Source organism: Gouania willdenowi, unplaced genomic scaffold (assembly GCF_900634775.1).
Source record: "Gouania willdenowi unplaced genomic scaffold, fGouWil2.1 scaffold_211_arrow_ctg1, whole genome shotgun sequence".
NCBI classification, from domain to species: Eukaryota; Metazoa; Chordata; class Actinopteri; order Blenniiformes; family Gobiesocidae; genus Gouania; species Gouania willdenowi.
Genome location: NW_021144965.1, coordinates 86,638 through 111,810, shown reverse-complemented (window position 1 = coordinate 111,810; position 25,173 = coordinate 86,638). Strand labels below are relative to the sequence as shown.

At 38.1% G+C, this 25,173-nt stretch overlaps 1 protein-coding gene across 4 annotated transcripts; it reads right to left on the bottom strand.

Annotated features, from left to right (window-relative positions):
- Window positions 1-8,367: 8,367 nt before the first annotated feature.
- LOC114458910 (membrane progestin receptor delta-like) lies at window positions 8,368-24,381 on the bottom strand. 4 transcript variants are annotated; one of them, XM_028441289.1, is made up of 5 exons: window positions 24,246-24,381; window positions 20,473-20,732; window positions 20,082-20,209; window positions 19,641-19,846; window positions 8,368-9,836 (listed from the first exon to the last, which is right to left on the bottom strand). In XM_028441289.1, exons 1-5 carry the CDS (start codon window positions 24,331-24,333, stop codon window positions 9,820-9,822), a joined length of 699 nt encoding a protein of 232 aa, XP_028297090.1. In that variant the 5' UTR covers window positions 24,334-24,381; the 3' UTR covers window positions 8,368-9,819. The 4 variants fall into 4 exon arrangements, with proteins under 4 accessions (XP_028297090.1, XP_028297089.1, XP_028297092.1 ...); XM_028441288.1 differs by having other exon boundaries at window positions 8,368-9,762; XM_028441291.1 differs by lacking the exon at window positions 24,246-24,381 and adding an exon at window positions 22,961-23,099 and having other exon boundaries at window positions 8,368-9,762.
- Between the last annotated feature and the right edge of the window lie 792 nt (window positions 24,382-25,173).

Here is a 25,173-nt window from a genome sequence, read left to right as displayed (position 1 = left end):
AAGGTATGTTTCAAATTATTATTATTTTTTATTTATGTACGCAATTTATCAAACTGGTTCCAAGTACAGTTAACATCGAACAAAAAAGCTGACATGCAAAACTTCAATTTCGTTTATTCACACAGTCTTTTTTTACTTGAGCAAAAGTGGTGTTGCATTAGCAGCACTTGCTCCTTAACAAGGAAGCACATCAGTCCAGTGATTTTGATTTGTTTTTGAAGTAACACTCATGTTAATACAATCTTACCTTAAGCAGTTTTTTAAACCCTTCATTTCCCACAGTTTTGGGATTTACACGGATTAATAACACATACAATTTGGTCAGAGAATGATTTCTATGTAACAATCGACACAAAACCTTCAAATCTACATTTAAAACGTGTACAGTTTTAATTTACATTATGATGAACCTCTGCTAAATAAGACTAACCATGCCATCCTTTTTTAATGGACACACAAATACAATAATAACTCAAACGATATTTTCATATTTCCCAGGGTAAACTGTGAAACCGTTATTCTAAAAACGCACTTGATTACGACTGTTATTACAATCTACTGGTATCAAAATTAACCCTTGCGACTGATTTCTATGGCATGACATAATAGAAAGCTTTAAAATTGTACCTATTTTAAAGAAAAATAGCCCACGTTAGCTCGGCCTCATTTTATTAGCTTAACTGAATAGCAGCCTGAGTAACAACACTACCAGTGTTGGGCGGTAACGCGTTACTGCCCCAACATCACTTTTGACAGTAACTAGTACTGTAACGCAATATTTTTCTAAAGAAATAACGCCGTTATCATTACAATATGGTGCGTTTGTTCGTTACTTTGCTAGCAGCAGTGTACTTCCTGTTTACAGTGGCGCTACATATTTTTGCGGTATGCCGTGCCAAACACAATAAAACAGTAGAAGAAGAAGCATTGTCAGTGTGTTTGTGTTTACATCACGTGCGCCAATCATGGTGAGTCAATGCGAGAGCAGGACAAGCTTCTCAGAGTGGAAATACACTGATTATTTTTGTCTCCAAAAGATGCATCAGTGAAGCTAAGCTAACGCTGCGGCTGGATTTTAACGGACTGTGACTGTTATCCAGGAACAGGTCAGCCAAACTATTGCACGGTATGTTGTTGTAAATATGCAGCCTGTCGCGACTGCTGAGTCACTGCTAACAGCAGCTCATTAGCCTATGTTTTTTTTTTCTTTTCTTTTTTCTTTTTTCCTAATATGTTTAGCATTGTGTAGCTGAGAAAAATTCTGTGAATTAGTTTTTCCACATTTATTTTTATAAGCATTTTCAACAGCAGAATGTGCACCTGGAATATGTACAGCTTACATTACATTACTGTGCTAAGGCTGAAAAATTACTGTTTTAATTTTGGAGAAGCTGTTTTGTGTTTTATATGCACATCATTTATGGCTGTTTTATAGCAGTTGATCAACAGTGGATTATTATATTATTACAGCACTAATATGAAGCTGTATGGACACAAATTACCCAAAATAAATAATACATTCTTTAATTCTAAGTAACTCAAAAGTTACTTTTTCCAGTAACGCATTACTTTTTTGTGTAAGTAATCAAAATAGTAACTGAGTTACTTTGTGAATGAAGTAACTAGTAATGGTAACTAGTTACTTTTTTCAGTAACTAGCACAACACTGAACACTACACACTGACCACTATGAATTACTGCTCAAACATGAACCATCCTAACACTACGTTACACGCGCATAAAGAAACATGCTTTTAACTAGACATGACGAATGTAGAACTGACATACTGAGTCAGTTGCGCTATCATTAACACACATACCGCAAGCTTTTTCTGTTTGACATGAATAAATAGAATGGTACGGTCCTAATTAATCTCTTCTTTTATCCCCCTGTTCATGTGGAACATTTGGAACATTCTGTACTTTGAGTAATAAGTGTTCTAAAACATCAAAGGTACTTTGCGTAATAAGTGTTCTAAAACATCAAAGGTACTTTGAGTAATAAGTGTTCTAAAACATCAAAGGTACTTTGAGTCCTAACTGTTCTAAAACATCAGAGCCTGCTCAGTGTAACTTTGATAATCGTTCTCAGAGACATTCATTACAAGTTAAACTGCATTGAGTTTATAAAAGCACATTGAGTTTATTTAACGGAAAGGGAGAGATTCTTGTGGAAGGACCCAGCAGCACACATTGAGTGTGTATTGAATTTTCTGCTTGACTGCACGAAGGACTGATAGAAGTCTTCTTGGAGAGTAGATCAGGATCATGGATGAGGTGGTTGGAGATGGACTTGGATGGCAGAGGGTCTGCAGTCAGAGTGAAAAGAGGAACAACGGGTCTAGCAGCTCACTGAGAGAAATTCAATGTGAGTTCAACAGCATCTTGAATGATACTGTGTCTCAGATGAGAGCGTGGGAGAAGAAGATGAGCACCGAGCTCGTGAGAAAAGATGAGGAAATCCGCTCTTTAAAGAAAGCTCTCCAACAGGCAGAAAGTGGAGTGGAGAACATGGAGCATGAAGTGCATAGGCTCAACCACCACCATCAGGACACTGTGTCTCAGATGCAAGCTGAATGGGAGCAGAAGATGAGCACTGAATTGGGGAAGAAAGATAAGGAGATCCTCACTTTTAAGAAAGCTGTCCAACAGGCCGACAGTGGAATGGAACAGATAGAGATCACACTGTGTGAGGTCCAAATCATCTTGGATACTGTTGTGTCTCAGATGACTGTAGAATGGCAGAAGAAGATGACGAGCACTGAGCTGGAGAAGAAAATAGACGATCTCCAGCAGGCCAAGAGTGAAGTGGAGAACATGAAGAGTGAAGTGTGTAGGCTCAACCAACATCTCACTCTGATTGAGGAAAAGGAGAAAGAAACACAAAAAACTGAGCTTCTGGTGAAGGAGAACAATGAAATGAAGGTGCTCGCCGCCACAAGCGGAAGGGGAAGAAACAGAAGGAGGAGGACAAAGAAGAAGAAGACGACGTCAAGCACTGAGCTGGATAAGAAAGATGAGGAGATTCTCTCTTTAATGGATGATCTCCAACAGGCCAAGAGAGAAGTGGAGAACATGAAGAGCGAAGTGTGTGAGTTGAAAAGCGTCCGTGATGATATGGTGTGTCAGATGGAAGCAGAATGGGAGAAGAAGACGAGAACTGAGCTTGAGAAGAAAGATGAGGAGATCCTCTCTTTAAAGAAAGCTCTCCAACAGGCAGAAGGTGGAGTGGAGAACATGGAGCATGAAGTGCATAGGCTCAACCACCACCATCAGGACAATGTGTCTCAGATGCAAGCTGAATGGGAGAAGACAACAAGCATTGAATTGGAGAAGAAAGATAAGGAGATCCTCTGTTTAAAGAAAGCTGTCCAACAGGCCGACAGTGGAATGGAACAGATGGAGATCACACTGTGTGAGGTCCAAATCATCTTGGATACTGTTTTGTCTCAGATGACTGTAGAATGGAAGAAGAAGATGACGAGCACTGAGCTGGAGAAGAAAATAGACGATCTCCAACAGGCCAAGAGTGAAGTGGAGAACATGAAGAGTGAAATAAAACTTTGTCGTTAAGGCAAAGCAACGCAGATGCATTTGTGATTGGGATTGAACGTGCTTTAGATGATGAAAAAAAATAAATTATGAAGTCACCCTCTCAGTCTTTTTATTTGGAATTTGAAATGTTCCTATTGGATGCTGACTTCAGCAGTTCAACACCGTACTTCAAAAGTAGAAATATCACATTTGTTTCACATCTTTCCATCTTGAAACAATCCACATACAGAATAATACAAATAAAGTGCAAAAATCTTGGCTTTGAATTCAAATTGATGACAGATATTTAGCAAAAATATCTCAGCAACTCTAAACGCAATTCTGTGTTATATTATAACAAATAAACTGAGCATATTTGTGAGCAGACGACCGACCAAATGCAGCAATATTTGATTATTTATGTCAAAATGTATCTGCATATCAAAATATTTCCTCAGTCTCCCAATAAAAATGTATGTCCTTCATTATTTCTTATTCAAAGTCCCAGTATTTTACATCTTTAACTCGATGGTTCCTTATGACAGTGGTTCTCAACCTTGGTGGTTGAACAGACATGAACATTGAGGAACAGTCCTATGGAAACAGGGCCATCTGTAAGGGGAAATAAAGGGGAGAGTTTTTTAGGGTCCATCCATAAAGTCAGTAAAATGATGGTCCATTGTTCTAGGAATCTGTGATAACCACATTTATTTATTCATCTGAATAATATCCACTGTTATCCAGGAAGTTAGTTATTTGGGCCATAGTATATAGTCATCCTAAAGATGTAAATCCTTGTTTTAATCAGAAATAAAATGGATTAAAAGTGACCGAAAAGGTGGTGAAATGGGATTTTAAAAATCACAGACATTGGTTAAAAGTTGCAATTTAAAGAGACCAAAAATGGACAGAAAAAGTGGTTAAAGAAAAAGAAAAAAGAAAGAGTTCAAAGTGTCAATATTGCCTTAAAATTGGCAAAAACGAGTGAATGCAATTTTAAAAAGTAGGAATAATTAGTTAAAACTGGCAAATAATGGACAAGACAAATCATGAATGTGGTTACATTTTATTTTATTGCTATTTTTTATTCACATCATTTAGACTATTTTCAAGTTGTTTTCCAGTAAGACATACCAATTCACCTATTTAAAGGCATCGCTCTAATTTGGGAAAACACGGATGAAAAATCATTTAAGTGAAGGTATGTTTCAAATTATTATTTTTTTTTATTTATGTACGCAATTTATCAAACTGGTTCCAAGTACAGTTAACATCGAACAAAAAAGCTGACATGCAAAACTTCAATTTCGTTTATTCACACAGTCTTTTTTTACTTGAGCAAAAGTGGTGTTGCATTAGCAGCACTTGCTCCTTAACAAGGAAGCACATCAGTCCAGTGATTTTGATTTGTTTTTGAAGTAACACTCATGTTAATACAATCTTACCTTAAGCAGTTTTTTAAACCCTTCATTTCCCACAGTTTTGGGATTTACACGGATTAATAACACATACAATTTGGTCAGAGAATGATTTCTATGTAACAATCGACACAAAACCTTCAAATCTACATTTAAAACGTGTACAGTTTTAATTTACATTATGATGAACCTCTGCTAAATAAGACTAACCATGCCATCCTTTTTTATCGGACACACAAATACAATAATAACTCAAACGATATTTTCATATTTCCCAGGGTAAACTGTGAAACCGTTATTCTAAAAACGCACTTGATTACGACTGTTATTACAATCTACTGGTATCAAAATTAACCCTTGCGACTGATTTCTATGGCATGACATAATAGAAAGCTTTAAAATTGTACCTATTTTAAAGAAAAATAGCCCACGTTAGCTCGGCCTCATTTTATTAGCTTAACTGAATAGCAGCCTGAGTAACAACACTACCAGTGTTGGGCGGTAACGCGTTACTGCCCCAACATCACTTTTGACAGTAACTAGTACTGTAACGCAATATTTTTCTAAAGAAATAACGCCGTTATCATTACAATATGGTGCGTTTGTTCGTTACTTTGCTAGCAGCAGTGTACTTCCTGTTTACAGTGGCGCTACATATTTTTGCGGTATGCCGTGCCAAACACAATAAAACAGTAGAAGAAGAAGCATTGTCAGTGTGTTTGTGTTTACATCACGTGCGCCAATCATGGTGAGTCAATGCGAGAGCAGGACAAGCTTCTCAGAGTGGAAATACACTGATTATTTTTGTCTCCAAAAGATGCATCAGTGAAGCTAAGCTAACGCTGCGGCTGGATTTTAACGGACTGTGACTGTTATCCAGGAACAGGTCAGCCAAACTATTGCACGGTATGTTGTTGTAAATATGCAGCCTGTCGCGACTGCTGAGTCACTGCTAACAGCAGCTCATTAGCCTATGTTTTTTTTTTCTTTTTTCCTAATATGTTTAGCATTGTGTAGCTGAGAAAAATTCTGTGAATTAGTTTTTCCACATTTATTTTTATAAGCATTTTCAACAGCAGAATGTGCACCTGGAATATGTACAGCTTACATTACATTACTGTGCTAAGGCTGAAAAATTACTGTTTTAATTTTGGAGAAGCTGTTTTGTGTTTTATATGCACATCATTTATGGCTGTTTTATAGCAGTTGATCAACAGTGGATTATTATATTATTACAGCACTAATATGAAGCTGTATGGACACAAATTACCCAAAATAAATAATACATTCTTTAATTCTAAGTAACTCAAAAGTTACTTTTTCCAGTAACGCATTACTTTTTTGTGTAAGTAATCAAAATAGTAACTGAGTTACTTTGTGAATGAAGTAACTAGTAATGGTAACTAGTTACTTTTTTCAGTAACTAGCACAACACTGAACACTACACACTGACCACTATGAATTACTGCTCAAACATGAACCATCCTAACACTACGTTACACGCGCATAAAGAAACATGCTTTTAACTAGACATGACGAATGTAGAACTGACATACTGAGTCAGTTGCGCTATCATTAACACACATACCGCAAGCTTTTTCTGTTTGACATGAATAAATAGAATGGTACGGTCCTAATTAATCTCTTCTTTTATCCCCCTGTTCATGTGGAACATTTGGAACATTCTGTACTTTGAGTAATAAGTGTTCTAAAACATCAAAGGTACTTTGCGTAATAAGTGTTCTAAAACATCAAAGGTACTTTGAGTAATAAGTGTTCTAAAACATCAAAGGTACTTTGAGTCCTAACTGTTCTAAAACATCAGAGCCTGCTCAGTGTAACTTTGATAATCGTTCTCAGAGACATTCATTACAAGTTAAACTGCATTGAGTTTATAAAAGCACATTGAGTTTATTTAACGGAAAGGGAGAGATTCTTGTGGAAGGACCCAGCAGCACACATTGAGTGTGTATTGAATTTTCTGCTTGACTGCACGAAGGACTGATAGAAGTCTTCTTGGAGAGTAGATCAGGATCATGGATGAGGTGGTTGGAGATGGACTTGGATGGCAGAGGGTCTGCAGTCAGAGTGAAAAGAGGAACAACGGGTCTAGCAGCTCACTGAGAGAAATTCAATGTGAGTTCAACAGCATCTTGAATGATACTGTGTCTCAGATGAGAGCGTGGGAGAAGAAGATGAGCACCGAGCTCGTGAGAAAAGATGAGGAAATCCGCTCTTTAAAGAAAGCTCTCCAACAGGCAGAAAGTGGAGTGGAGAACATGGAGCATGAAGTGCATAGGCTCAACCACCACCATCAGGACACTGTGTCTCAGATGCAAGCTGAATGGGAGCAGAAGATGAGCACTGAATTGGGGAAGAAAGATAAGGAGATCCTCACTTTTAAGAAAGCTGTCCAACAGGCCGACAGTGGAATGGAACAGATAGAGATCACACTGTGTGAGGTCCAAATCATCTTGGATACTGTTGTGTCTCAGATGACTGTAGAATGGCAGAAGAAGATGACGAGCACTGAGCTGGAGAAGAAAATAGACGATCTCCAGCAGGCCAAGAGTGAAGTGGAGAACATGAAGAGTGAAGTGTGTAGGCTCAACCAACATCTCACTCTGATTGAGGAAAAGGAGAAAGAAACACAAAAAACTGAGCTTCTGGTGAAGGAGAACAATGAAATGAAGGTGCTCGCCGCCACAAGCGGAAGGGGAAGAAACAGAAGGAGGAGGACAAAGAAGAAGAAGACGACGTCAAGCACTGAGCTGGATAAGAAAGATGAGGAGATCCTCTCTTTAATGGATGATCTCCAACAGGCCAAGAGAGAAGTGGAGAACATGAAGAGCGAAGTGTGTGAGTTGAAAAGCGTCCGTGATGATATGGTGTGTCAGATGGAAGCAGAATGGGAGAAGAAGACGAGAACTGAGCTTGAGAAGAAAGATGAGGAGATCCTCTCTTTAAAGAAAGCTCTCCAACAGGCAGAAGGTGGAGTGGAGAACATGGAGCATGAAGTGCATAGGCTCAACCACCACCATCAGGACAATGTGTCTCAGATGCAAGCTGAATGGGAGAAGACAACAAGCATTGAATTGGAGAAGAAAGATAAGGAGATCCTCTGTTTAAAGAAAGCTGTCCAACAGGCCGACAGTGGAATGGAACAGATGGAGATCACACTGTGTGAGGTCCAAATCATCTTGGATACTGTTTTGTCTCAGATGACTGTAGAATGGAAGAAGAAGATGACGAGCACTGAGCTGGAGAAGAAAATAGACGATCTCCAACAGGCCAAGAGTGAAGTGGAGAACATGAAGAGTGAAATAAAACTTTGTCGTTAAGGCAAAGCAACGCAGATGCATTTGTGATTGGGATTGAACGTGCTTTAGATGATGAAAAAAAATAAATTATGAAGTCACCCTCTCAGTCTTTTTATTTGGAATTTGAAATGTTCCTATTGGATGCTGACTTCAGCAGTTCAACACCGTACTTCAAAAGTAGAAATATCACATTTGTTTCACATCTTTCCATCTTGAAACAATCCACATACAGAATAATACAAATAAAGTGCAAAAATCTTGGCTTTGAATTCAAATTGATGACAGATATTTAGCAAAAATATCTCAGCAACTCTAAACGCAATTCTGTGTTATATTATAACAAATAAACTGAGCATATTTGTGAGCAGACGACCGACCAAATGCAGCAATATTTGATTATTTATATCAAAATGTATCTGCATATCAAAATATTTCCTCAGTCTCCCAATAAAAATGTATGTCCTTCATTATTTCTTATTCAAAGTCCCAGTATTTTACATCTTTAACTCGATGGTTCCTTATGACAGTGGTTATACAGTACTTACATAGAGGAAACCACGGCAGGCTCCCAAAAATGAGTGACAGCATCCTATAAGAGACAGTGAGAGGTTAAGGCTGGAAGAAAACTGTAGCTTATGTATAGAACCCTGGTTCTAGGAGTAATATGAGTGAGATGTCTCACTATGGGATGTCTATAGAACACAACTATGTAAAAGTAACTCAACTACATTGACTAGATATTAAGAGACTACATACACTAGTATTATGTTAAATGAAATGGTGGGAAATGTTTTTAATTAAAAGGCACAGATTTGGCTGAAAGTGAATTAATTTTTGAGTGTCACTATTCATGACAGTCCAACACTGTATTAACCCAGATTATATAGATATATATAATATATATAGTTGACTTAGTTCAGGTATAAGCTTTGACACAAATCTGATAGTTTTACTGTTTAAAATAAGGCAGACACTTAAAAGTGCTCATTTTTGCTAAAACTGCAAACTTCTTTAAAAATAGGTGCAAGTGCAAAAATTAAATTTTTCAATTTCAGAAAATCAGAATATTGTTCAAACTACATTTAGAAAAAAAAAATGTCTGTAAATGAATATGGCAAAGAACAGCCTTTCTAAAATGCTTAAAACACAATATATGGATCATAATGTTACATAAAAGTGCATTTTGAACACGTCAGACCTCAGGACAATTGCTCACATAGCCATAGACCAGCTCTAGGTCATCTCACTCAAAAAGTCCATCAAAAAGTTGGTTTTTCACTTTCTTTGAAAGCTTTCTATTATCAAGTTCCTTCAGAACCTTGTGAGAAAATTCAAAAGTGTACTTAAGGTCAGGTGGGTAGTTGAGGTTGAGCACGTAGATGAGACCAAACAGCAGAGAGAAGGCAGTGGAAACATCTCTGAGGTCCTTCATCACAGTGACACCTTTGATGATGATGCCCACATCTTCTGGTGCTTCCTGTTCTTCATCACTTTCATGCATGATGACATAGATGCTGATGACAGTCTTCTCCATCTGGCTCTGGGCATCACAGAACTCCACATCCTAAAACGAGGAAACACAAAGGAACAAAAGATGGAGAAAGATACAAAGATTTGACAATTTCCAGTTCTCACATCCTTGTTTTAAAGTGGACATGTCACGCATATGTGGCTTAAATAGGACCCTATAAAATCCACAATCACAGACAAATGGACATAAATCAGCATAAAACACCGTCACCGTGGGGCAGAGGAGGTTTTTTTATGGGTAAATGTTTCTGGGGACCACTTATTAGGTGCACCGCCCTCCCCCCTCCTGTGCTGGTTGCATTAAACTCTGCCTAAATCACCACAAACACCCTCTAAAAAGCAACACAAATAATCACTAACTCCTAACGACAGAACCTCCAGAGCACGTTAACTTTGCAGTGTCTGTGAAGCTCCACCAGTGTTTGGTGTAGCTTTAATCATCTTCACCTGCTCAGTGTTGGAACTATTGTGTCTGATTAACTAAGAATAACTCAGTCCATGTTGTCTTTGACTTCTTTTTATTCCACATTTTTGTCTGTGTCTCGTAGCTACACATTCACAGTCAGCTAGCTACCTCAAGTACAACCGTTTCAGTGGGAAGTTTACAAAATAAAAGTCTGTTGGAGCAACGTTATCAGAATGTTACATTCTAACAACATCTCATCAGATCTACAGTAAAATACATGTTGAAATAATGAATTCATAAAAAATTAACTCATGAAACACAATAATGAAAACAATCAAAGTTTAGACTTAATTTATTTTTATTTTCTTTAAATTAAACAATGAAAAATGTAATATTTTTTCTATTTAGAGAGTGCATGGCTTATTATCCAGAACATTGTTTTGTTTTCTTTAGTTTTTTAACTTCAGTGTATTACATGGTGTTACTTTAGTCCTGACTATGGGGAACAAAAGTAACAAAGTGTAACATCTAGTCAACGTCATATTCTACATTACACAGAAGATCATTTAAATGAGGTTCATTTAAACTCAGTTGATCAGAACTTAATCAATAAACCTGATCAGATTCAGTAAATCATTGATCCCTGAGAGGAAATCAGGTGATTAATGCTGTTCTAATACATCTTTATATGACATATAAATAATTAAAAAGGAAAAGTCAGAATAATACATGTCACTACAACTTATATTTACCTTTTAATTGTATGTACTTTATTGTTGACATACATTTTTGTTTAATTATGAGGTTTTTTTTTATTTATTAGTATTTATTTTGTTTCCTCACAGGAGTTAAAAACTAATTTTTTCATTAAAAAATTATAAATAATTCTAAAAAACATAATTTGGAAAAAAAATAAAAGTGATTTTATAGGGCCCTACTTAAAAATAGAGTTGGGGGGCGCTGTGGAGCCACGGACCAAGATGGCAGCCTAGTGTGAGTGCTCCCTGCAACTCTGCTAAAAGTTTACAAAGTCCTAGTTATTAACGCTTCTAACTAGTTCTACAAGATGTCTAAACAAACAACGCTTAAAGACTGTGAGAGCAGCTCCAGATCTCGTGGTTCTCAGAGACCCAAAACTACAACTATGACTACTGCGGCAGCCGATGATGCTAACGACGAGAGCAGCTCACGGATCGACTTAGCTACGGTGCTAAGTGAGCTGCAGTCACTCCGTACGACTATCACCGCGATCAACACCAAGATAAGTACTCTTGATGGTTTTGGGACAAAACTTGACAATGTGGAGAGACGCATAACTGAGATGAATGGCTCGGTCGACGCCGTGCAAAAAAGTTTTATGGATCTTCAACAAGATATTACCGCTAACGCTAGGCGGCTAACGGAAGCCGAAGGCCGCATAGGGGTCACTGAAGATGGCCTGGAGAGTGTGAAAACGGAGCAGTCTGCCGCCGCTAAACGCATCACTTATTTGGAGTCTAAAACGGAGGACCTAGAAAATCGTGCTCGGAGAAAGAACTTAAGACTGGTAGGGCTCCCCGAAAACGCTGAAAAAAACCAGCCCATGACTGATTACATCCAACACATGCTGCCGATCTGGTTGGGGCTTGACGCCGGCAGGTCGTTCACATTGGAAAGAGCACACCGCACCCTGGCAAGACCAAGACCGGACCAGAACAGAGCTGTAATCATTCGTTTCCTACGATTTCAAGACCGTGAGTTTGTCTTCAACTCATCCAAACAACGCTCGCTCACTCATGATGGTCACAGGATCTTCTTTGCTCAAGATTTATCAGCGGAAACCATGAAGGCGCGGAGCCCATTCAACGCAGTACGGAAAAAGTTCATCGAAGCTGGATCTTTTCGGGGATTCACCCTACGCCCTTGCAGGATGAGAGCTCTACACAATGGGAAAATAATTCTTTTCTCCACACCAGAAGAAGCTGAGGACTTCCTCATAAACTCTTAAACCTTTAAATGGCCAGGAGTGCAGGTAATCACAGCAGGACTGATATGGACAATAACACAGGTGCACTAGCTTGATATAGACTTTCTTATGATACATTTATATACCTTTGCACTTTATAATTTATTTTGATTATATGCAGAGATGCTACTACCATATTTGGTGGACACCTTATTTTATGAACCTGGTGTGGACCTGTATACTTGTTCTATTTGTTACTGAAGCTGTTAAATCAAGAAGCGTTAATATTATTATGCTTTATATCTATTAGTCTAGGACTTTAAGTGTTTGAAGTCTCAGTTTGGGATGCGGAGTTGGGGATGCGGGGCACTTGGGCTGTCTGAGAGATGTGCCTACAGTAAAACCACTCCTCATTAGTGTGGATTGGTATTTGCCCTTATACCGTTTTGTTTAAATAAGGGAAGGGGGGCGGGTTTTTTCAATGGTTAAGTGTTTTTATGTCTGGTTCAGTTCTTATCATTTTAACTTGTTTTACTCGTTTACTTTTTGTCACACTCAACATGGTCATCGATCTCAAAATGATATACATAAAGCAACATGGAAGGTTCAAAACTGTCTGATTTAAGATTTACAAGCTGGAATGTCAGGGGACTTAATAAGTTAACTAAATTGAAGCAGGTAATGAATAGACTTAAAAACCTGCACTCCAAAATAATTTTCCTTCAGGAAATTCATCTTATGGCCAATGAAGTTAAAAAAGTACAGCGTAGGTGGCCTGGTCAAGTCATACACGCTACATATAACAATTACGCTCGGGGGGTATTAATTCTCATCCACAAAACAATTCCTTTCCAACTTACTAATACTATTAGGGACCCCCAAGGAAGGTTTGTAATCGCCCAGGGTAGGATCCTGTCCCTCGCACTGAATTTGATCAGCATATATGGTCCTAATGAGGACAATTCAAAATTTTTTGAAGATTTCTTTCTGACCCTGTCCTCATTGAATGGCCTAAATGTTATCGGTGGGGATTTCAACTGCACTTTAAACCCGCTGGTAGACCGCTCTACAAAATCTGACCCCCATAAAAAACAATCCAGAAAAATTATTTTACAATATATCACAGATTTAAATTTAGCAGAAATCTGGAGAAAACTTAACCCAGATAAATTAGAATATTCATGCTACTCAGGGATACATAAATCCAGATCTCGCATTGATTATTTTTTAGTGTCACAAGAACTGGTATCTAAAATTCAGAATTGTTGGTATGACTGTATAGTCATCAGTGATCATTCCCCCATTTCCATGTCTGTACATATGGAGAAGCTTCAGCAGTCTCCCCCTTATTGGCGTATGCAAGTGAGATGGCTCCAAAACCTGGAATTTGTTAAGTATGTAGAAGAAAAGATTGATATTTACTTTCAGATTAATACTAACCAAACTAACGCATGCATTAGATGGGAAGCCTTCAAGGCATATATTAGAGGGGAGATTATTAGTTTCACAAGCACTCAAAACAAGAAACGAACAGCAGAAATTAATAAATTAGAGAAACAAATAAAATATCTGGAAATAGATATAAATAACAAAGAGGACCCTGAAAAACAAAAACGGTTACTAACCTTAAGAACGGAATACAATAAATTAACATCTGATAAAGCAGCAAAAAGTTTACTGTGGTTGAACCAGGCCTTTTACGATCAGGGAGAAAAGGCAGGCAAATTGTTAGCTTGGAGAATAAAAAAAATAAAATCTGAAAGGGCAATTAATGGCATAACTACGCAACCAGGAGAGATGCTGAACGATCCTCAAGATATTAATAATGCATTTAAGGAATTTTATCAATCATTGTACAGGTCGGAATGCTTCCCTACTCCCGCTTATAGAGATACCTTTCTTAATCATCTTCGGTTCAATACAGTCACAGAGGAGGTTAAAGAGGACCTGGGTAAAGACATAACAACGGAAGAGCTACTGCAGGCCATTAAAAGTATCAACTCAGGTAAAGCTCCGGGGCCTGATGGCCTGCCAGTAGAGTTTTACAAAACCTTCCAAAAGCAGTTACTGATCCCACTTTTGAGTATGTTTAATGAGTCATTTAACAGTGGCACATTACCACCAACCTTAAGACTTGCTACAATGATCCTTATTTTAAAACCCGGGAAAATACCAACTAATTGCTCTTCATACAGGCCTATTAGCCTCCTGGGAGTTGACACAAAAATACTGTGTAAAGTTCTTGCTAAAAGGCTAGACCCACACATCCCTTCTTTGGTACATAGCGATCAGAACGGGTTTGTACAGAGTCGTCATGGCTTTCATAACATCAGAAGGGTCCTCAACATAATTAATTCCCAAAATAATACCAGGGATACAGCGTTGTTATCTCTAGATGCTAGACAAGCGTTTGATAGAATCGAGTGGCCTTATTTGTTCAATTTGTTACCAAGATATGGACTTGGGGGAAAATTTCTGAAATGGATAGAATTACTGTATACCAACCCTACAGCACGTGTAATGACAAATAATAATTTATCAAGCCCGATAGTGTTGGAGAGGTCAACCCGTCAGGGCTGCCCCCTTTCCCCATTATTGTTCATTTTGGCCATTGAGCCTCTAGCCATGTCCATTAGAGCTGAGACCAATTTGTCAGGTATAACTATTGGAGACCATGAACATAAGATATCATTATATGCAGATGACGTAATCCTTTTTTTGTCAAACCTATCTAACAGTGTCCAGACACTATTACATCTAATTAATAAATTTGGTCAGTTTTCTGGATACTGTATTAATAATGCAAAATCTTCTATACTCTTTTTGAACAAAGACGAAAGAATGAATCCAGTTATAAGTACACCCTTTTCTAGTGCGACTGAGGGCTTTACCTATCTTGGAATTAGGATTACTCCCCAAATTAACACAATTGTTGAAGCAAATTATGACCCGTTGATGAGAGAGGTACGAGAATCGCTTGAAAAATGGACAACAATGCCAATATCAATGATTGGCCGGATCAACTTAATTAAAATGACTATCTTGCCAAAATTTTTATACCTGTTTCAATCGCTCCCCCTACCACTGCCAAAATCTTTTTTTAAAGAAATTAATCGTGTATTTTGTAGATTCATCTGGAACAACAGAAAATCTAGACTCAGACTTAGCTTATTGTATATGCCATATGATAGGGGCGGTTTACAAATGCCCAGTTTAAAGTGGTATTACTGGGCCGCTCAGCTACGCAGTACTATGTTTTATTTTGTTAAACAATCCCCTCCAGCATGGGTTTATATTGAACAGGCATCAATATCTAAGCTGCCATTAAACCTATATCTATATTCAGCAGATTTTAAAATCTTAAAAAAAACAACAACAAATCCTTTCCTTAAAAACTCTATTGATATATGGTTTAAAGCCCATAGACATATTGGTGATACACCCCCCATCTCTCAATTTTCACCCATTTGGGGTAATGCGCGGTTTACTCCTGGCAGGGCAGATGGTGGCTTTCAGATTTGGGCCGACAGGGGGGTGCAAAAAATTGGAGACTTGTATGTTCAGGGCACTTTACTAACATTTATTGAACTTTGTTTTAAACACTCACTGCCCAAAAAACACCTCTTTAAATACTTACAATTGAAGCACTTCATCTCGTCAAAGCACCACCAGGCTATATGCGAGCCACCGCTGTCCCACCTCGAGGATATTGTGTTAAAACACATGCATGGGAAACGGCAAATATCTATAATATATGCAGCACTTGTCTCATACGACAAGGAGTCTAGTCATGATAAAAGGAGGGCATGGAGCCTAGATATTAAGGAAGATATTGAAGAAACTGAGTGGGCGACAGCTTGTCTAAAAGCTCAATCACAAACCATTAATACCCGAATGAAACTACTGCAACTCAAGTGGCTAATGAGGACATACATGACTCCTGAGAAACTTAGTAAATGGTCCCCTGGCATTCCAGATACATGTGTAAAATGTTTGACTGAGAAAGGTACTTTAGTTCATTGTGTATGGGAATGTCCCAAGTTGGTAGCTTTTTGGAAAATGGTTGTCCACACTTTAAGTAAAATCACAGGTATTCAGGTACCCTGCTTAGCAAAACTTTGTATCTTAGGGATATATCCAAATAACTTTCCTTCTAACTCCAAGTGTAAAACTCTGATCAACTTTGGCCTCCTGCAGGCCAGGAGGATGGTGGCTCTGTCTTGGAGAGAGACTGAAGTATCTTCTGCACAATCCTGGATTAGAGAGATGGCAATGTGTGTTACATTAGAAAAGCTAACCTATGTAATTAGGGGCAAAGCACAAGAATTTGAAGAGGTGTGGACACCCTTAATGGACTTTCTAAGGCAACAATAGAATATATTTTGCTGCATGGTTATTGAGTGTGATGACTTATTATTATTATTATTATTATTTTTGTATTACTTATTTATTTTACTTATTTTTTTTTCTGTTATTAGTTACTTTTTTGTATGTGTATACGCTGAAAGACCAGCTTGCACTTGATTGAACAATTAGTATGGTGCGTGTTGATGTGTTTTATATGCTGCTACTGAAAATCAATAAAAACATTGTTCAAAAAAAAAAAAATAGAGTTAAAAAGCTTATTTTGGGGTCTCTGCATTGATATTTGATCATTTATATATGATGTCTCTGGAAGAATGAAATGGTAACAATGAATTACAGGTGAAAGAGCTGGAGAAGGTCTTGACTGGGGCTCCTCCTGCTGGCAGTTGTAGGAATCACTTTAAAAATAAGCTAGGTTTGTTTTAAAGGTTCACAATTGATACAATGTTGGATTATGGGATTTAAAAATGAGGAGGACATTTTTTGGGTAGAAGAAGAAACAGCTAAATTTAACAGTTGGCACAATTGTTGGGAAATAAGTGAAATAATTCATAAAACAGAACAGTACAGGTATATATCACTCCACGAGGCGTCTGACTATGGTAGCCCTAATGTGCCAAAAATCCATCAAGCAGTGCAGCTTCATAGTTTACCAAAGTTGTACTAAAACATTTTGACATATTAATTTCATACATAAGGCTCACCTGATTATAAGGTGCACTGTCAATTTTTGAGAAAATGAAAGGATTTTAAGTTCACCTTATAGTCCCAAAAATACAGTACCTATTTTATTTGGGCAGAGAATCAATATATATCTGTATTTCAATGACATAATATGACTCCCAAAACAAGTGTTTTAAAACAAAAAAAGCTAAAAAATACATTTTGGACTTCCGGTGCGACGCTACAGCAGAAGTGGTGAAGTCAAAGGAGCAGGCCTACTGCAGTCTGGAGGAGCAGGTGAAAGAAAAGGTGACCATGCTGAAGAACGCCCTGGTCACAACACAGAACCAACTGAAAGCCAAAGATGTGGAATTAGAACAAGAGCGTTCCAGCCACGCTAAAAAGAAACCTCTATGGAAAAGAATCCACCAGTGGTTTACCAGGAAAACCAAACATTAGAACAATATAAACCTCATGTTTGACTCTTTATCTCTATCCCCCCCCATGATGATTTAAAACGTTCCTCTCTCCTCTCTTTATAGTCTTTTCTCCTTTGAACGCAGCAAGAAACTTTATTAAAAAAAATATAAAAGAACAAATGAATAAACAAAATGTTTATAAAAATAATTGTTGTGTTGAACTGAGTTATTAAGTTGGGTCAGATCATGAAAATCATAGTATAATAACTTTTTTCCTCAAGAATTATGACTTCAAATCAGAATTCTGACTTTTTTCCTCAGAATTCCAACATAAGGGAATTGGTAATGCAATGCACACTTTTTTATTAATCTCTCAATGAACAATTTATGTCAAATTTGTGTTTAAATTCTTTTTTTTAGCTCATGTACCCCCTTTCTCTTATTTCTGAATCCTAGTACCCCCTTTGTTCAACTACAACATTTTGCATAGCAAACTATTTAAAAAACAACAACATAATGATGAAATGAACGAGTAATAACACACATTTTAAAGAATCTAACTTCGTAAATAAGTGGAAAGAAACAGTATTTAATGCAGTGGTTAACAACCTTTTTTAGATCGTGACCCTATTTTGATAGTTTTCAATCATGTTTGAGATCAGATATGTATTTATTTTAACTGCATTTTAGTTTTTAACTATATTCACAAAGTGAAAGTATAGAAATACAGTTGTTTAAGATTGTGTTGTTTTAATAATAATAAATATAACGAAAACTGCAAGCAGTTATGAAAGGGGGCCAAGCCTTCCTGCGTGACTCGGCCCCCAGGTTTCGTGGAGCCCTTGGAAGTACGTCATGAAGGATGACGGGCTCGTGGCGAGCGTCAGAACACAGGCCAACGTGCCATTTGCTGTGAACAGGTGGATATGAAGTTTTGGAAGATGTGATTTAAAATGTGAAAGTTACAAACCAAAATACGTTTTCACCCATTATAGCGCCACCTAGTGGTGCATTTTTTGCTATGGGTGATCTGTGTGCTCTTATATATGTACCCTGTAAATTTCACAGCCCTCAATATAATAATTCAGCTGAAATAAAAGTTTGTTTATTTTTATGTTATGTTGTAATAAGCCACACCCACTTTGACCAATCGCAATTAAATTTGAGAAATGGTCCCAGGAGCGACGCAAGGTCATACCAACCAAATTTGGTGAAAATCGGTCGTGCCATTTAAGAGATATAAACTTCTCATATTTGCAGCGCCCCCTGGTGGCCATGAGAAAAACTTGAGCAAGGATCTCAGATTTCAGATTTAGTGTTGACATTTATTTTGACAGAGATATGCACCAGTTGTACATTTTTTAAAGCTAGCTATAGAACTTAACTCAGTAAATATTCACGCATATTTTGAGCCAAAAAAATTATTTCCTCAACTTTAGATCACGTCCAACTGAAAACTCTACGTGCCAAGTTTCACGCTGACTAGACAAAATACCAAGTAGTAATTCTAAAAAGTAGGTTTTCCGGTATTTGAGATTTTGCTCCGACAAAAGTTTTGGCAGAAATGGGCGTGGCCTAGCCCAGGTGATTCAGTGCTATTCAGGGAACATCTGGATATGAAGCTCTTAAATATGCAACAAATGATGTGGGAGTTATGGGCCAAAACGTGTTGACCTTTGTTATAGCGCCACCTGCTGGCGGACATATGTGAGTTATTGCATCCAAGATACACGGGGGGTCTGGACCTACCCCCCAAAGGGCATCGCCTACCTTGCACGGTTTAGCCTGCAGCACCTCTTTTATCGGGGGAAACATAATAAAAATACAAGTGAAAACAACAGGGTTCCTAGCACCCCTGGCCCCGCGGGCTTGGCCCTGATCATTGGTGCGCTGTGATTGGTCAGATACCAATGTTTCATAAATCACGTTGGTCCTGTCGTACGACACAATGGAAACCGATCAGCTGCGTTGTGGTTCCACAGCAGTTACGGACTGGGTGGAAACTGGGAGCAAGGCGTAGGTCACATGGTCGGTTCTTACCGAGGCTGTAGAGGCTGAGCGCTCCGTAGTCAAAGAAGTAGCAGACGTGTCGTGACTCTGGGGACATACTGCTGAAGGTGTGAGCACAGCTGGAGGTGAACGGGTACACACAGATCAGCAGCATGTAGATCAGCAACGGCCACGTGTAGCTGTCGCTCAGCACGTTCATAGAGGAGCAGAGAGCGCACAGACGCCACAGGAAGTACCTGCAGGACAACAGGAAGTCAACACACACACAGCAACCTGCACGCCTTCTGTCCTCTGTTACAGATGTATAAAGATTAGATCTGTTCCTCTCCTTACATACATATAAACAATAGAGTGATTTTTGTGTCTTTTTCTGTATTTTGTTCATCATTAACATTGTTATTATAATTATTATTATTTAGCATTTAGATGATTTGCTTGTAATAAACATGTTTAATACAAAACGTTACGCACCATGTTGGCAGGAAGTGTGTCCAGATGTTGAGCGTCTCATTGGTCAGTTGGAAGCTGCTGAGGACGCAGTCTAAGGCTGAGCTGTGAGGGCGTCTGTAGCCAGAGATGATGCTGTCCTCCCTGAACACCTGTGCACGCACGCACAAAAATTTTTTGCTGTGATTTAGTGAAAAGTCTATCATTTTTAAATGTTTTTGTATCTTACTATATTTTAACCACTTTTTCTTGCCACATTTTTGCTAAATTACTCCCATTTCTGACAATTCTTCACATTTTTCCATTTTCAAGACATGTTCAGCACTTCAAAACCTTTCTTCCACTTTTCCACCTAATGTCACACATGTTGACCCATTATTTTCACCCTATTCCAAACGTGTGGTGGCGTGCTCACCTTGGGGATCTGGTGGCTGTGGAAGAGTTGGGGCAGTTTGATGCTCAGCATGTCTGCAGACAGGCCCACGGCCCCCCTCCCTCGCTGACACACTCGGCGGCTCAGAACCAGCCAGGCCAGGTAATCGAACACAGGGATCCTGGACCGGTCCGGACCGTCATGCTCCCACCTCAGGCAGCGGCTCCAGGCCGCGCTCCACCCGCCGTCATCACCGTTGCCCCCGCCGCCGGCCACCCCGGTCCCCCGCCACACTGGAAACACTGCACAACAATGACATCATTGAGCGTCCGCACTGAGGATGAAAACTCAACAGATTCTTCATTAAGATGTTATGGTTTATTATGACGTAGCATCATTATAAAGTTATTTCTCACTCACTAAAGGGTTATTCCACGTCATTTCAACGAATGGCCCATGCACTGACCTCAAAAATACAGAAAAATTACCAAAAAGAAATACACAATCCACTCAAGATGACTTTAAAATGCACACAACGATAGAAAATACATAAAGTGACCCCAAAAATACACAAAATGACACGAAAACATACAAAATAACAACAAATATACACAAAATGGCCAAAAATACACAAAATGACACGAAAACATTGACATTTTTAGTTTGATCGCATGAATACTTTTTGAGATATGGACAATTTAATGAGGGAGGCATGTGTTGATTTTCATGCGTCGTTATTTTTCTTCCTTATCTCATGAACTGGTTTTGCTTGTTTGTTGGTGCTGTGGGTCATTCTTTTTTGTGTTTTTCTTTTCTTTCTTTTTGTGTACTTTTGTTGTTGTTTTCTGTAATTTTGTACATTTTTTATTTAGTCGTTTTGTGTATTTTCATTTTGTGTTATTTGAAGTAATTGTGTGTGTTACTGTTGTCGTTTTAATCATTTTTGTGTATTTTTGGAGTATTTTCTGTATTATTTTTTTTTTTTCTTTTCTTGCAATGTTGTAATTCTTAGTATTTTTTTTTCTAATGTATTCTTGCTTTGGTTTTGTGTATTTTTCTGTCATTTTGTACGTTTACTTTGGGGGGCCACCAGCTGCCCATGTGTGGTCTCTAATAATAAACTCAGTGTATGTTTTTGGGGACGTTTTCACTGTCAAACATCGACGGACAAACGCCGTCCTCTGTTTGGAGGAAGAACAATGTGTGATTGTAGATCGTCCTCGTGACACGCGGCGAGCTGAAGAATGACAGCCATTGTGGCAGCACACGCACACACACACGCACACCTTTGCTTCCACTGACCAGCCACAACAACACAAGACTGTAGTTTGGATTTCATCAAGAATTAAAACGTTAAAAAATGATGATGATGATGAAGAGGAAAGGACACTTTAACGATGGTGAGGAGGAACATGTTGTTCCTGGTCATATGAACGTTTCCTCCTCTGCCCAGTGAGGCCCAGCTGCATCAATCCACCGACGCTGACAAAGTGAAGCTTTGTGACGGAGAAACTGGGCCAAAGGACGGTCGTCACTGGACGGAGGAGAGCCCCACGCACGCACGCACGCACACACACGCACGCAGAGATCTCATCACGCTCAATGAAAGCGATTGACATCGACGGTTAGAATAAATGGAACACTTAATAAATAAATATATTTAACAAAAATAATCAAATATGATATAAAAATTTAAAAAATGGAATAGTACAAAAATAAGGACCTAGACAAATAGATAAATGCATGCAGAACAGATAAATATAAATAAATACATGCAAAAATAAACATCAAAATATGTAATTGATAAATCCAAATAAATACAATAATATGATGTAAAAATTTTAAATATGAACACTACAAAAATAACGAAATACACAAATAGATAAATGCATACAAACACATAAATATAAATGCATGATAAATACATAAACATAAATAAATACAAATAACTAGATTACAAAATAAAAAACAATATTTACAAATGAATAAATACAAATAAAAAAGAATGAAGAAATTAATAGATATAACAATAAATGAATAAACAAAATCCTATCCTGGTTTTAATTTGTATTGAAATGTTAAAAGTTTATTCTTGTAAACAATACGTTTCGTTTTAATTGAGTTATTATGTTTTATTTACTTTTAAATGTTTGTTGTTGCTACAGTATCATTAGAAATGATAATTAAATACAGAATAAAGCACATTTATTTTTATTAAAGATGATAATAAATCACGTTATTATTTGTTACATAAAAGAGTTTTGTACAAACATGTGTAGGATTAGTTTTAAAAGTCAAACTTTAGAGAGTTTTAATCCCATGATGCTGATGCTGATACTTCCTGATGAGGAAGGAAAACACGTTGGTCACATGACTGTTCCTGTTTCACAACCACGCGCTGACTTTTCCTTATTATTATTTTAAACACCTTTACTTAAAAACACTTTTAGGGAACGTGTGGAAAACAAACGGGAGTTTCATCTTAAACTAAATCCTTTAACTGTCAAACAAACCAAAAGTCCAAACTCACCGCGATAGTCTGGCATGGCTGAGCGGAGGGATCCGAACCCTCGACCTGTGGATGAGCTCCGACACAGCGCGTGTTCCTCAGTGAAATGATGAGAACCGAAGCACTCACTCCTCCAGTTCCTTTAACAATCCGCTCCGCCCTCAGCCAATCAGCGGTGCCGCTCGCTGCTCACAACAACACGAGCCATGTGTGTTTAAAAAAAAAAAAAAGAAAAGAAAAAAGAGCCATGTGTCTTTATGACGTCACAAACCCGCGACGACGATAAAACCGAAAAATGTCGAAGTGAAGTGAAACAAAATTAAAAATATTCTCCCATTATGTCAAATTACGAGATAGAAAGTCATAACTATGAGAAAGTAAGTCATAATTATGAGATATAAAGTCATAATTATGAAAATAATTTTTAATGTAAATTTTAAAAATTAACAAAAAAATGTGACAAAATAATATTTTTGCAATAAAAGACTTATTTATGGAGTTCTGTGTGTGCGTTTTTGAGGTCATTTAGTGTGTTTTTGACTTGTTTTGTGTATTTTTTTGGTGATATTGTACATTTTCTTTTCATTGTGTGGTGCCACATTTTCCATGAAATTAGCACTTTTGTTGCACCTCGTTTGTGTGTTTCGCCTCTAGCGGGCGCAGTTCTGACTCTACCCGGGAGAGATGCACATATTCGGACTAGGGCGGAGCAGACTACCGTAGGCAGACCTTTCCACTGATCCAAACACTTTGGAAAACCAATGACTTCCACACTGCTCTCTCCCATAGACACAGCACAAGGAGGCGGAGCCCTTCCCGCGCGTGGGCGTGGTTCCAGCGCCTCTATAACTGACACGCCCCCCCAGCGTCTCAGAGCAGAGAGAAATGCTTGATTCCATGATTTTGAAACATAATTTGATACATATGTTTTTTTTTTTCATCTTTCATATTTAGCTCAGTGGTCAGTGACATGTTTCTGTGGTGTGACAAACTCATAACACACATTTAATTCTGCTTTACGCAGACTTTAACTAACTCAGAAAACAGCCACAAGATAACTCAGTCACAAGTGGAACCGTAACACCATCTGGTACGAGTTAAGATCAAGATGAGCAAAGACGATGGGACTGTGTGTGTGTGTGTGTGTGTGTGTGTGTGTGAACTCTTTCAGGACCATCAGCTCACGCCGTTCATTCAACGTGCACACACACACACACACACACACACACACACAGTATGATTTCCACACTGGGAATAGACGTGGATGATTGGTTAGTTCTGAGACTAGAAGCTAAAGGTGACTTACACACGTGTCCCACTGAGTCCAGGGTCCACAGCTTTAACTCGTGTCTTTTCTGCATCTTTGGACTGAGTGTTCCTTCAGAGTTCTCCATCCAACACTGGGAGCTTTATCACCCTCACCCTCACCCAGAACCAGTGGCACTGGTCCTACTGCTGGTCATACTGGGCACTGAGCCCAGAACACTGGGGGACAGTCAGGGAAAGCAGGCCTCCATTCATCACTTTTACTTTGGTAGAAAAGTCTGAAACGTAACGCTCTTATTTTGAAAATCCATCACACTGCTCACATGTACTCAAACAGAAAAAAAGAAGTATTTGTCTTTCAAATTCATCAAAAATATATTTTTAAAAAATCCACCTAAAAGCTTGACTGGGTGATGATCATTGTAATATTTAAGAACAGAGGTTCTCAACGTGTGGTTCTGGATCTAAAAGTGGGTCAGGGAGTTCTCAACCTTAGGGTTGTGAGATATTGGGAGAGGGTCGCAAGATGCCTTCAAGAAACCAGGAATATTTGAGCCATTTTTATCCTGTTTCTGTAACTCCACCAAACTCACCATATTTAAACATATTTTCATCACTTTTTCTTGCCATATTTTTGCTCCTTTTCATGTATTTTTGCTAAATTACTCCCATTTCTGACACTTCTACGTCACATTTCAATGTCTTTTCAGCACATTTTTTCCACTTTCCAGACATGTTCAGCACTTATAAACCATTTCACCACTTTTCCATAATGTCACATATTATGACCCATTGTTGTGACTTTTAACCATATTTCATGCTTATCGTTGCTAATTTAACCACATTCACTATTTGTCATGCCCATTATTTACCAGTTTAAACTAATTGCTCCAATATTTACACTTTGAACCCTTTTTTACCACTTTTTCTGTCTGTTTTTATTCACTCTAATTTGCAAATTTTAACCA